Source organism: Pipistrellus hanaki (assembly GCF_964339955.1).
Source record: "Pipistrellus hanaki genome assembly, chromosome: 3".
NCBI classification, from domain to species: domain Eukaryota; kingdom Metazoa; phylum Chordata; class Mammalia; order Chiroptera; family Vespertilionidae; genus Pipistrellus; species Pipistrellus hanaki.
Window position 1 is genome coordinate 141,346,623 of NC_140505.1, and position 14,658 is coordinate 141,361,280.

General features: G+C 44.2%; 1 protein-coding gene across 4 annotated transcripts in view; it reads right to left on the reverse strand.

Moving 5' to 3' along the window:
• Positions 1-2,080: 2,080 nt before the first annotated feature.
• EIF4B (eukaryotic translation initiation factor 4B) overlaps positions 2,081-14,658 on the reverse strand; it is a 35,361-nt gene continuing 22,783 nt past the window's right edge. The window contains exons 7-15 of one of the 4 annotated variants that reach the window (XM_084877308.1): positions 13,553-13,696; positions 13,281-13,454; positions 9,914-10,142; positions 8,770-8,882; positions 6,613-6,826; positions 5,836-5,891; positions 5,176-5,281; positions 4,909-4,981; positions 2,081-4,103 (exon numbers count right to left, since the gene is read on the reverse strand). In XM_084877308.1, the coding sequence (XP_084733434.1) occupies positions 4,023-4,103; positions 4,909-4,981; positions 5,176-5,281; positions 5,836-5,891; positions 6,613-6,826; positions 8,770-8,882; positions 9,914-10,142; positions 13,281-13,454; positions 13,553-13,696 (1,190 nt within the window). In that variant the 3' untranslated portion in view covers positions 2,081-4,022. Of the gene's footprint in view, positions 4,104-4,908; positions 4,982-5,175; positions 5,285-5,835; positions 5,892-6,612; positions 6,827-8,769; positions 8,883-9,913; positions 10,143-13,280; positions 13,455-13,552; positions 13,697-14,658 lie in introns of all 4 variants that reach the window. The other 3 variants (XM_084877310.1, XM_084877307.1, XM_084877309.1) reach the window with 3 other exon arrangements.

Sequence of the window (14,658 nt, forward strand, 5' to 3'; positions counted from 1 at the left end):
AACCTCCGCTTCCAGGGTCTGGGGCCATCCCATGCCTGTGACCCAGTGTGTGGAGATCCTTGGGGTGGGGATTCTAGGAGGAGGGCACTGAGGGTTGGAAGAGCTCTTGGTCAGGGGAACTTGTGGAGGGCTGGGCGCTGGGAACCAGGAAGAGTGGGGGGAAGAGCAGAGCTGACCCAGAGGCGGATCTCCTGGCCGAGGACAGAGCTTGTATTGTCCAACCCGGAGGCTGCTGCAGTTGGGCGGGGAGCAGCACAGCTTGCTTCTTCCAAACCCCTTCTCTCTGGTGAGGTGGGAGGGGGAGGGGAGGCGAGTCCCCCCTTCACTTGTGGCCCTGGGGGCTACTATGGTTGCCGAGAAACAAGTTTTATTTGAGAAATAATGCTTCCCAGGAGCAGATGTGTAGCTCTCCCACTTCCTGTGAAACCAGATGCTGTGAGCTCACTTAGCACTTGAGGTAATGCCCTCAGCACTAACTGGGATCCAGAGCCTCGTGCTTGATTCTGTTTAGGAGAAAGTAGGCTACATGGCCCATTGTACACATGGGACCCAACCAACCTAAACGGGATCCTTATAAAGTAGGATGTCATACCTACACCCTCTGGTTGCTTAGGATTTGCAGCAAAGGCTGGCCAGGCCTGAGGTGCATTTCTGCTGCAGGACTGAGCGGTGGGGGCAGACCAGTGCCTGCCTTTCCCTCTTGGGACATGGGAGAGGGAGCTCCTTCCTCCCTGCCCCTTCTTTGCTCAACCAACATGAACCTCCTTCATGTTAGCCTGTCCCACTTTCATTCCCTCCTCCCCATCACCATTCACCAGACCTCAGTATTGCAGCGAGGGGAGTGGCTCGAATGAAGGCTTGGAGAGTGAGGCGGCCTGTGAAGAGGCAGTTCAGTAAGCACTGCCAGGTAGGTCCTCAGGCAGCCTGGGCAGGCCCTTTTCCCTTCCTAAACCCACATGGGCAGGCTGTACAGGGAGCCTCTTTCTTATCCCTCAACTTAGAAGAGATCAATGTACCAGCAAGAAACCAGACCAGTTGCTGCAGTTGGCCCAGGGGAAAGCCACTTATGTAACTCCCAACTCCCTTCACTTGCCCCTAGGCTCCTAGTCCCCAAATTGAGGTTTCCTGGGCTTTCTGTGCTCCACCCCCTTGTGACCTTAAGGATTCTCTGCCGCTCTCCTAACCTCTTTCCTGCCCTTGCAACAATGAACAGTTTGTCCCCGTTTGGAAAATTCCCACTAAGTCGGAGCCATGATTAAAAGTGGTAACCTAGCCCTGGCCAGTGTGGCTCAGTTGGTTCAGCTTTGGTCCCATGCATCAGGACACTGGTTCAATTCCAGGTCAGGGCACATGCCCGGGTTTCAGACTTAATTCCTAGTTGAGGGTGTATAGGAGGCAGCCAATATCACTCTCATATCAATGTTTCTAACCAATTAAGGAATCTTAAAAAAAAAGTGATAACCTAGACTTTGCCTGTGCAGTTCAACCCAGGAAAAGAGGCTGCAAGGGCGAGGCTTATGGAGGCGGCATTGCCTCAAGGACATGAGGCTTTATCCGGAGGTCCCACTTCATCTTAGTAAACAAACAGCATAAGAAACGGAATGCAGATATGCTCAAGTGATAAGAAAAGTTAACACCAGCCGAAACCGGTTTGGCTCAGTGGATGGAGCGTCAGCCTGCAGACTGAAGGGTCCTGGGTTCGATTCTGGTCAAGGTCATGTGCTTTGGTTGCAGGCATATCCCCAGTAAGGGAGTGTGCAAGAGGCAGCTGATCAATAACTCGCTCATCGATGTTTCTGGCTATCTCTCTCCCTCTCTGTAAAAAATCAATATATATATAAAGTTAACACCAGACAAAAATGCTGGAGGGCAGTTGATGTGAATTTTGTTCTTGGGCTTCAATGACGAGATCAGTTCCCCTTGTAAACCCGCCCCCCCCCTCCCCCCCCCCCCCCCCCCCCCGTACTTGCACAAAATGGTACGGAGATGGGAAGGCAGGGAGGGTAGCACTGTCCGTGGGGAGCCCACAAAAAGGACTTGGGACCATGGAGGGCATCGTTAAAGAATTTCAGCATTAAAATGAACTTTAAAGATCAGATTTATTTGGAGAAAACAAAAAAAACCCACAACCCAAAGGATGGGATTCACATCTCAAGACATCTCCCAGGTAGTAAGTCTACAGATTACAAATCATTTTCATAGAAGATATTTTTGTACAAATTTTACATGTATTGAGTAGGACATAAATCCCTGTTTGTTTTAATGGGGGACATGGTAGGGGAGTGGGGAAGAACCGCTTTTTTGGACACAACTATTTGGAAGGAGTAGACTTGAAGAGGGCAAACCCTATCTTTTCATCATCTACAGCAAATGGTTAAAAAACCCTTTCCTGGCCATCCAAGCCAATTAGTTACTTCACTTGTAGTTTTTTTAATGTCCACTGGGTAAATGATTCATTATGCCAAGTGCTGCAGCACTCATACACCAACACCCCGCATAGCTGGACAGGCTAACCCAGGACTGATGGGAGGAGGGCTGCAAACAAGAGACCAAGCTCTCATTTCTGTGTTAGATACCAATATTGCCCATAGGGATTCCACCTACTGAGCTGACAGCACACAGGAACACATGGAAGCAGGCAAGTTAAGTTACTGTGTTGCAAGGGAAACCAGGACCTCATTAAAGAGTTCTCTCCATTATCATTTATTTTCAAGGGAAGCTAAAAACAAAACAAAACATCACACTGATCTAGGCCACATTATAAATCCAAACATTGGTGTGGGATTTCAGTGGAGAAAAGGAAACTTGTAGGGGGAAAAAAAAAATAACCCCACCCCCCAAAATTAAAAACCTTGAACAAAAACCCCAATCAAGGTCATAAGAAAGGCTCCCCATTTAACTGTCCCTATTTATCCCCCCCCCTCACCACCTAAGACCATTCTAGTTTTCTGAGGTGTGAAAGGGGCCAGGACTGAACAGGAGAGTCAAAAGGCAAAGGAGCCAGGATTTACGTGAGAAGAGCAGTGATTCCTCATTTGACAGCTCCCAGGGGCTGATCCAGATTGGCTGGGGCACTGGGTCTGTGGCTTCCACAGAAGCTGCTTTTTGGGAGGTATAGGAAAGAGTAGCATGAGGAACACAAGACAAAAGTCTAAATTTAAAAGCTTCAAGATTTCAACAGAATGTGGGTATTTGAACTTTGAGAAAGGATAGTGTTGAAGAAAGGGCAAAACCAGGACACTTAAGAAACTTGGGAATTCCCACACCGCTAAGTGCTTCCTGCTCCAGGAAGTAACCATTCATGTGTTTATTGGAGGTCATATCATTTTCCCCTATTTCTGGTTCAAAATAATTCATCACCTCCCCAAAGCTTCTTTTCAAACCACGATTTTCCCAGTTATTTTGGTCACCGAGCAGTCCTATCCTTTAGAGGCTTGTAGACTCACTCCCAGCTACCCCCCTGGGGGGTAAAAATGAAGGCATTCCCCCTAGGCTGGCCCCGGGAACTCAGAATTAAATAAGAGGGGCTGGCAGCCTCCTGGAGACTAAAACTTCAGAGACTAAACCTACCTTTCCAAGAATGGGGAATTTATTCAGATATTTGAGAATTCATAAATGCCACATTAGGATGTAAGAATTAAAGGTACAAATCTTATCCTCTTCCTCATACCTGTCCTACTGCCCTACTGGACTCCAGACATTGCATCACTGTCACTGCCATTTTCCTAAATGGAGGCCCCCAGGCACTGATCACATGGGGACTGCATGTGTCATAAAAGTGCACAACTTTCCCATTAAAATATGCCTGTCTTTCTGGCTATATTGACGATTCTCCAGTTAGTTCAATACTTTAAAGGCTGCAGCAGCATGCAAAAAAATTTCATTTCATTTCGCTTTTTTAAAAAAAGTTAAGAAGTCTCCAGGAGATGTGAGTTTTATTTTGTCTTGTCTGGCTAGAGGTTTGGTTTGCTCTTGAACGTTCCAGGGTAGAGAGAGACTCGGAGAAAACAGGATGTAGAGGTCTAGTCGGTGTAATCTTCTCCCTCGTTTTCATCTTCACCATCCACAGAGAGAGCAGCATACTTGCTTGCAGAACTGAACTTCTGTAACAGAGAAGAGTGATAAAGTGACCAAGGCGTTAAATCCTCATGTCAAAATCCAAGAAACAGCCGAGACCGGTTTGGCTCAATGGATAGAGCGTTGGCTTGGGAACCAAAGGGTCCCGGGTTCGATTCCGGTCAAGGGCATGTGCCTTGGTTGCGGGCATATCCCCAGTAGGGGGTGTGCAAGAGGCAGTTGATCGATGACTCTCTCTCATCGATGTTTCTAACTATCTCTCTTCCTTCCTCTCTGTACAAAATCAATAAAATATATTAAAAAAAAATCCAAGAAACAGCCCAGCCAGTGTTGCTCAGTGGTTGAGAATCAACCTAAGAACCAGGAGGTCAAGGTTTGATTCCCAAACAGGGTACAAACCCAGGATGTAGATAGGCAGGAGGCAGCCAATCAATGATTCTCCCTCATCATTGATGTTTCTCCCCCCCCCCCACCATGCTCTCTCTGAAACCATTAAAAAAATATTTAAAAACAATTCCAAGAAACTGGATTCTGATACTTTAGACCAGATCTCAACCACCTGCTTGCTCATTAGCTTTTACTGAAGCATTTCCACAGTTAGGGAGAGCTGTCAAAGGCATGCACGCGTGTTCTCATCCAAGTCACACACCACCCTTCATCTTGAAAAAGGGATGAGGGCAGTGAAAGGTAGAACAGAGAAAAATGCTAAACTTTCATTAGTTCCAATGAGCAGCAGTGCCTTATTTCCAACCACTGTTTGCAGCCTAATGTAAGTGGGGTTTAAAGGGAAAAGCTAAGGGGAGTAGAGTTGGGCAAGCCTTTGACACTTACAGAGGCTGGACTTTCTTCAGGTTTCTTTGGCTCAGGTGCAGATCGGGAGTCTTGATCCTTTTTGCCATCTTTCCTGCAGAGATGAACATAAGACCACATCTTTAGGAGAGGACTCTCTCAAAACCTGTAAGCAGTTCTGAGGCATTCAAGAGGCACCTCCAGTCAACAGTTCTTGATACCTAGACACTGTTATTTCTAGATTCTCAGAATAACAACTTTTTTTAGTGATTACACAGTTACGAACAACAGGAAAGGGAATACACGTACCTCTCCGACTCCTTCCAATGGTCTTTGTTCCCTCCATCTCCTGGACCACGGTTGGAGCTCCCGTTTTGGCCTTTTGGGACACTCACCCCATCGACTTTATTTTCATCTGCTTGAGTGGAAATGCAAAAACAAATGGAAGGCACGTAAATAACTACTCTCCCTCTCCTAGGTTTCCTAAGGGTTGGAGAAAAATGTGCTCATCATGTACCCAGGGAAATTAAACCTCACCCCAACCCGACTTCCTTCCTAAGCCCTTCTTCCCACGTACTCTATATATATCACACACACCCCTCCCCCAACGAGATCCACTAAAAAGTTCCACTGTAGGATTACACCATTATGAAAAGCCAACCGGCAATAAGGCTATGACGCTGTATTGTGAGTGACCTTGGCCTCGCAGATGGTGACATTTCTAATCTGTACTGAGCATGTTATTTTCCTTCCGATTCCCCCGCCCCCTGTTCTACCAGGAAAGGGCAGGGTTCCATGCTTTCTCAAGAGAGACCACTCCTGCCCTCTAATGGCAAGAAAAGACAGATAATCTAAGAATCTTAACACAAAACCTGGTGCAAAATACACTGAAGTCCAGTATTTCATGACTTTATAAGCCTTTTAATTTAGGTCTCTAGCTGAAAAATCCCGTTCTCCTTTTGATCTTACCTTTCCTTGCTGGTCCTTCCTCAGATGGTTGAGCTGGAACCACTTTCCCCCCACCACTAAAAGAAAAACATGTAATCACATCAACAGTTGTCTTAAAGAAGAGATAGGAAACTTATCATCCTCTAAGCTATATGAAGAACCAAAAATACATAATGCTGTGATGCGTTAAAATACAGGAAAGACAGCAACAACAAAAGCAGTTATTTGAACACTTTAAGTGCCATGTCCTTTAGAATCATCACAATCACGCAAGGCTAATATTATTCTGTTTTACAAATGAGGATCCCAAGACTTATGGAAGTGATCCTCCCATTGCCAACATGTGGCTACTATGGGTTCTAAGTCTAGTATTTACAGATTTTGAGGCTATAAAAACCCTAGAAAATGGAACAATTGGTGCTCAGGAGCCAGCTCCAGTATACCACTGAATCTGAACTAACAGAGTAGATAGGTTAGGTGCTATCTAAGGCCAACCTCCCACAGGGCACTTTCTATCATAACATCACAACATTTAAGTGTCTACAGGTGCCCTGGTTGGTCTTGCTCAAATGTTAAGAGCGTCAGCCCGCAGACCAAAGGCACATACTTTGGTGCAGGCTCCATCCCTAGCCCAGGTAGGGCCTGCTGTGCAGGAGGCAACCCCAGTGTTTCTCTCTCTCCCCTCTCTCAAGAAAAAAAGAAAAGAAAAGAAAAAAAAAAAGTATATCCTCTGGTGAGGATAGGAAAAAAAAAAAAAGATTCTACAGCTAACCGACTGCTGTTTCCAAGCTGACTCACCTTGTAGGGGATTGCTGCTCTGTGTCTGAGCTCTGAGATCGAGCAGGAGGGTTAGAACTTCGCTTCACCCAAGCATTCTCCTTTGGTGGAGGGGCTGGCATTACCTTTAGAGGCTGTTCAGGTTTGGGAGGCTTAGAAGTTGGAGAGTGACAGTCTTCCTCCTTATTGAATGTTTCATTTTCTAGAGACTTCTCACTCTCTCTCCTTCGTGAATCTGTGAAGTCAGAGTGGGAGAGGGTCAAATGATCAAAAATAGGCTTATTGTGTGGGAAATGGTCTACATCCATATTTACTGCTATCATTTTCCTTAAATACAGACTCTAACTTGGCTCCCAAAATATGAGAAAATGTTTCACTAGTGCAAGAGAAACTGGAAAAATGACTCTCCAAGGATAGCCCCTGACCTTTAGGATGATAGCTTTTCTAGTCCGAATGTTAAAATGGTCATACTTGGAGAATGATATTATCACACACACACATACACACGTGTGTGTGTGTGTGTGTGTATGTGTGTGTGTGAAGGGGACCTATGGCCCTAGCCGTTTGGCTCAGTGGATAAAACGTCAACCTGTGGACTGAAGGGTTCCGAGTTTGATTCCAGACAAGGGCACTTGCCTGGGTTGTGGGCTCAATCCCAGTGTGGGGCATACAGAAGGCAGCTGATCAATGATCCGCATCACTGATGTTTCTCTCTCCCCCCTTTCCTCTGAAATCAATTAAAAAAAAAAAAAAATCTCACTCATATGTTGGATATAATGATCAACATAAACTGATGAACAAAAATGGATCCAGACACAAGGTAGCACTGAGCAGACAGTCCAACCTCAGGGAGAAGACCGGGGGAGATTAGAGATCAAAAGACTTGTATGTATGCATAATAGCATGATCAATGGACACAGACACTGGGGCGGTGGGGGCTTGCCCCTGGGAGTGGGAGGGTTATGATGGGGAGGGGAGAGGAGACATGTAATACTTTATACAAATAAGAAAAAATAATAAAGGGGTCCTATGTTAAATCTGCAAAACCCAGAAACCACCGATCAATTTACAGGCTCAACATACACAAATATATAAGTAAACATGATACAATCAGATTTATACATTTATGAAAAGTATAACACACTACTCCCTACCTCCCCCTTTGTCCCCCCACCTCAGAGATTGAGCCCACAACTGGGCATGTGATCTGACTGGTAATCTCCTGGTTCACAGGTCAATGCTCAACCACTGAGCCATGCTGGCAAGGCTCGTGTATCTTTTTTTTTTTTTAAAGCACCAAATGTCTCCTCAAAACTAGGAGCTTATTTTATCAGATTCTTTTTACTCTTTGAGTGCAAGCTCTTCAGAAGTAGGGATATAAACCCAACCATCATATTCCTACCTGGGTACAAAGAGGCATTATATCCTGTTACTAAGAATCTACACCAGCATGAATAATTTATTACCAGGAAACTGCTACAGCATGTGGACAACTATTTCCAAATCACCCCAGCCTTGAGCCATGTTTTGAAATGCTCAAGTACAAATCAATTTAGCGGTGGAAGGAGAAGCCTTAAAATAAAAAACACCAAAAAACAAAAGACCAACCCCACCCCAATAAAACAAAACAAAACACTGGCTCACATTAAGGGAAGAGAGAGGTGTTGTAACTGAACAATTCAGTTTCCAAAGCACTAGCCATGCTTATGACCAAGCAGTAATTCAAGGGAGGAAGAAAGAATCAAGAGCAGAATATCATCACTTGAAACACTGGCTGCTCTGAATAAACAAAACTCAGATGTCAATACATAAAATGAAAAGACAAAATGTAATAGAATTATTGATTGGCTGCCTCCTGCACGCCCCCTACTGGGGATCGAGCCCGCAACCCAGGCAAGTGCTCTTCTTGACAGGAATCAAACCTGGGATCCTTCAGTCCGCAGGCTGACTCTCTATCCATTGAACCAAACCAGCTAGGGCTTTAGAAAATTATTAAACAGATCATTTAAGCCTACCTCTGGTGCCCATTTCTCAGATTTTTCAGAGCAGGAGGTGTAAAACTAATACCAATCTGAACTAATCCAAATAAAGAGTCCAAAATTGAATTCAACACCCCAAAGTCTCTGCATAATTTGAGTATGAATAGGTTATGGAAAATGGCAACAATATGATACCCACCCTGGTCTGACTTACTTCTGCCAGACGTGGCTGAGGTCCCAGACTGTGATGACTCACTTCCTGTCCTTGACCGTTCCCGTTCCTGAGTTTCTTCACTTCGCCAGCTTGGGTGCCTGTATAAGAGATTTAACAAAATATGTACGTCTAGCTCAGTGAAGGCCACCTTGAACTCATGCTGACCCCCCAAGTAGGATCACTTTTTGCATTGGCTAGGATTACGAACATTTTCCTATATAATCTACAACACTGCCCTCCCTTACTGAAAATACAATTCTGCAAGTCATTTAAAACTAGGCCCAGTTGCTGAAACTGGTTTGGCTCAGTGGTAGAGCGTCGGTCTGTGGACTGAAAGGTCCCAGGTTCGATTCCGGTCAGGGGCATGTATGTTGGTTGCAGGCACATCCCCGGTAGGGGGTGTGCAAGAGGCAGCTGGTCGGTGTTTCTCATCAACGTTTCTAGCGCTCTATCTCTCTCTCTTCCTCTCTGTAAAAAAATCAATGAAATATATTTAAAAACAAAACAAAAACTAGGCCCAGTTGTCCAGAACATTGCTGTAGATGGTTTCTACCCTATTAGAGCCAATGACACCTGTAATGACTCCTTTAGTATCTTAACACTTAGATAGTGTAACCAACATACACACAAGTAAAAAAAGAAAAATATAAAGAAAACAAAATCTGGAAAAAAAAAAAAGAAAAAGAAAAATCGTAAACATCTCTCTACTTTATCTCTAGTAAATTGAAAGAGGTAAATCTGCCCACTCACCATGGTGGGATTTTACTTTATATACTAAAGCAGGGCTTGCAAATTTTTCTTAAGGGCCCAGATAAACTTTACTTATAAACACATGCCCAGATCATAATTTGTGGACTCCTGTATTAAAGTACCACCAATTTATATCCATTGCAGATTAAACTGAGCAGGCCTTTTGAAAAGTGTGAAGGATAGACAATGACTCTTCACAGGGTTAAACCGTCCATGTCCTGCAGACCACCTGACAGCCCCAGCCCATGTACACTAAATACTGATAAATGACAACCAGTAACACCCACACAGATTTCCCAAGTACCCCCTGGGGATATAATGTCCCTACTAAGAACCACTGGATTCAGAGATGGGAAATTCATATTGACAATAACCTCACCTCTCTCGAGGCCGCCGTTCTAGTTTTGGCTCATCCAGCTGACGCTGCAATTTCTCTTGTTCCTTCTGTAGCCGCTCCTCTACTTCTCGTTCTCTAGCAGCTGTGTCAACAGGTTTTGCCCCTCCAAAGATGGAGGCTGCTCGACTGGACTGGGAGGTGCTGGCAGAGGAATCTTCTTCCTTAGGAGCGCTCCGAGGCTTTAGATTCAGTTTGGGTCTTTGGAGGGGACCTACATAAAATAAAACTCTAAGTAATAGGTTTTCTTTCTTGATTAAAAAAAAAAATATATATATATATTTATTTTATTGATTTTGTACAGACAGGAAGGGAGAGAGATAGAGAGTTAGAAACATCGATGAGAGAGAGTCATCGATCAGCTGCCTCTTGCACACCCCCTACTGGGGATATGCCCGCAACCAAGGTACATGCCCTTGACAGGAATTGAACCCGGGTCCCTTCAGGCCCCAAGCCGACGCTCTATCCATTGAGCCAAACTGGTTTTGGCTAAGTAATAGGTTTTCAAAACAGAAGCTGATGGCTGGAAGCCAGATTCCCAGACAAAGCTTTTACATGGAATTCAGATTAGTGGCCTAGCCAATGCAGCAGAGGTTAAGAAAGGAGATTAGAAAATGGGTGGTTTGAATAATCAAGCCCAATCAATCTTTTCATTACTACATCCATGATGTACTACTAGACTAAGAGAAAGACTAAAAATAGTAAAAATTTACACAAAATAACCAATCCTTTATCATGATTATTATTATTACTACCTGGGAAGAAATTTTCAACTACAATAGACTACTACATGAAAATATCTTGTTCAAAAATGTGGTCTGCGGAAGATGAATTACTTCAGTAGGTTAAGAGCTTGTATGACAGGGCTCTATCTAGTCCTATACTCTTGCTCTGCGCATAATATATATTTGACAGTGATTCATAGGGCAAAGCATGCAACACTGAACTTCTGAATGAGCTCTACAGGACTCTGATTCAAGTTACCAACATTTCTCAAAAGATAAATTTGAGTGTTTCAAGGAAACCATGTTTCTCAAATTTGGTGTTTATTCTAAATATTTCACACAGAAAAAAATACAGAAGAAAGCCTATGTGCATTCTCCCTCCCAGGAGCAAGCCCGTGCCCTTCCCCTCTCCAAGTCTCCCCCGGGTGTGAACCTCTGAAACTCAACCAGGAGCAACGAGCACTGAAGCTCATCCTGGGCAAACCCCATGAACCTGTCCCCAAGGACCGCTCCTAGTGAGCCAAAGCAGCTCAGCCCAGGCTCATTTCCCCAGGCCCTTCTCCCCACCTCCCCGCCCTTAAATTTAAAACAATATATATTTATTTCAGAGAGGAAGGGGGAGGGATAGAAACATCAGTGATAGGAGAGAATCATTGATTGCTGGCTGCCTCCTGCACGGCCCCTACTGGGAATCAAGCCCACAATCCAGGCATGTGCCCTGAACTGTAATCGAACTTGGGACCTTTAGGTCCACAGGCAGATGCTCTAAACACTGAGACAAACCAGCTAGAACTCCCTAGCCCTTTTTCTTTTTTCTTTTTTTTCAAATATATTTTATTGATTTTTTACAGAGAGGAAGGGAGAGAGATAGAGAGCTAGAAAACGTCGATGAGAGAGAAACATCGACCAGTTGCCTCTTGCACACCCCCTACCGGGAATGTGCACGCAACCAAGGTACATGCCCTTGACTGGAATCGAACCCGGGACCTTTCAGTCCGCAGACCGACGCTCTACCACTGAGCCAAACCGGTGCCGGCTCCCTAGCCCTTTCTTATTTCACTGTCCCCAACTTGCATACAGGCACTGAGCAAGAAGGAAGCCAAGGGAGCAGAGCGATGGAGAAGGGAGGGAGGCAGCAGAGACAGGAGTGAAGCTTGCCTTGGTGGGCATCGCTCCTTTCTCTGCTTTGCTTGGGCCCCACCCAGGAAGCCCTATTCTTGCAGGAATCTTCCTGCAACGGGCCTCTATATTTATACATTCCTTGAATGGAAACAGATAACAGCATTGCTTTTAAGAATTAAATAACTTGTAGAAAAAAACTGGAAACGCTATTTTTGCTTTGTGTTTTTGAGGGAGGAAAGACTACTGTGCTGGACTTTCAATATGGCTCTTATGACTTCTGTCACCCCACTGTGTTTTGATAGTTGTCTAGGTCTACCTTCCTTAATTGGGGGACTATAGGTGATGATATACATAAAGCACTTGGCACCAAGTCAGGGCTGATAAAAGGTTGTTAAAAGGCTGGGGTTGGCTGAGACTGGTTTGGCTCAGTGGATAGAGTGTCGGCCTGGGGACTAAAAGGTCCTGGGTTGATTCTGGTCAAGGGCATGTACCTTGGTTGTGGGCACATCCCTGGTGGGGAGTGTGCAAGAGGCAACTGGTCGATGATTCTCTTTCATCGATGTTCCTAACTCTCTGTCCCTCCCTCTCTCTCTCTGTAAAAAAAAAAAAGGCTGGGATTGTTGTCTGAAAATAGAAAAACTGTGGGCCAGATACCTTAATTTTTCAATGATATCACTAAAGTCAGAACACAAATGTTGGCCATTTAGTAATACTTTTTTGAGAGGTCAGATTTAGAACACACACTTTTATAGAAATGTTATAACATTAGGGGCATAATTTTAAAATAGGTATACTAACATCTTAGCATTAATTAATATCATCAATTTACTGTGGTAATTAGTAATGGCATTGAAATCAATAACAGTTGGTTTTGAACCCCATAGTGCCAATTACTAGCTGTGAGACTTTATTACTGCCTTCATTAGAAAGCTGGGACTAAATACCACCCACTTTAAGTATAGCTTATTAAATGTGATCATATCGCTGAAACCGGTTTGGCTCAGTGGATAGAGCGTTGGCCTGTGGACTGAAAGGTGCCGGGTGAGATTCCAGGCCAAGGGCATGTACGTTGGTTGTGAGCACATCCCTAGTGGAGGGTGTGTAGGAGGCAGCTAATTGATGACTCTCTCTCATCGATGTTTCTAACTCTCTGTCCCTCTCCTTTCCTCTCTGTAAAAAAAAAAAAAAAAAAAAAAAAAAAAAAAATATATTAAAAAAAATTTGATCATATCATAAAGATGTCGGAAAAAGTTTTTTTTTTCCTTTCCAACTTAGTTTACTCAATACTTTTTGACCCAAATATCTATATACTAAAGGAAGTTAGAAATACTTTTATTTCCATTATGTCACCCATATCCAATGCTCTTTCCATTACACTCTGCTGCAACCTTTACAATATATAAATTTTATCTGTGTCCACTTAAGGGGTTTGAACATAACTGAGAATTTCCCCATCAGTTTGTTCATTGGTCTGCCTCATTAAGCAAGCATAATAAAATGATTACCTCTGTCATCACGCCTATAATCATCCCGAGAGTAATCATCTCTAGAGCTCCATGACCGATCATCACGTCTCTCATATCTGTCCTCATAGCGGTCCCCGCCTCCTCTGTAGTCATCATCCCTTCGGTACCCACTACCAAATGCTCTTCTGCCACTGCCTATCCTGGAATCATAGCCTGTAAATAAATATACACCAAATTGTGATCATCACACTGGAGGGAAGAAAGAAGTTTTTAAAAGAAAGCAATTTAACTTAATGGTGTTTTATAATGACCTCTATCATAGTCTCTGCTGCCTCTGTCATCATAGCGATCTCGGCCACCATATCGATCCATATCCCGGCGTGGGCCATCACGATAACTGTCCCGATACCCATCACGATATCGGTCTGAATCATAACGATCTCGATCTCGATACTCTGGAGAAGAGACAAGTAAAAAACATATTTTTGGACACTAAAGAAACAAGAGAGGCAATTAGGTATTTGATTTCATGAGTTCATATTCATTGCTGTATTGATTTTTATAAAAATAAGTCACATTGTATAGAAGAATATGTATTGAAGTATTTGGTATTTACTGAAGTATTCTTGGTATTTGACTTCAAAATTTTTTCTCTAGCAATCCAATACACATTGCTGGACTAACAATTTAGGAGGAAGTTAGGGGAGAGAAAAATATACATTCCACAATAAATTTCCCAGGATTAAAGATTTAGGTATTAAAACATCTATATAATAAAAGCCTAAGTGACTGTTATGGCAGAATGACCCATCGCTATGATGCGCACTGACCACCAGGGGACAGATTCTCAATGTAAGAGCTGCCCCCGGTGGTCAGTGTGCACCCACAGGGGCGAGTGCTGCTAAGCCAGAAGCTGGCTCATGACTGTTGAGCTCAGCTGCCACGGAGGGAGCCTCTCCAGATTCCATGGCAGCAGGTTAGGATGAGCAAGAGTGGTGTGGTGTAGTACCCAGCCCTGATTTGGGCTTCTCCCTGACCACCTGCTGCTTGGTGCACTGCTATATCCCCCGAGGTGTCCCGAATTGTGAGAGCGATGTCCGATTGCCAGCTTAGGCCCTTCCCCTCTGTATATCCAGTGGCTGGCAGGCTCCGTCCAGCCTGGCCCCTATTGGGACTGGGCAAGATGGCTGGATAGGCCCTGATCACTGGCAGGCCTAGGGACCCCACCCATGCATGAATTTAGTGCACTGGGCCTCTAGTGTAAGTATAAAACATTTGAAGAAAATATAGTTGGAATCTTATAACCTTGGTGCCAAAGATCCAATCAGATATCAGTTAAGTTTAGCATGAAAATAAATGAGACATCTTGTGTTGGCAAAGTTTAGAAGAGAAAGTCAATTCCTACACTGTTAATGAT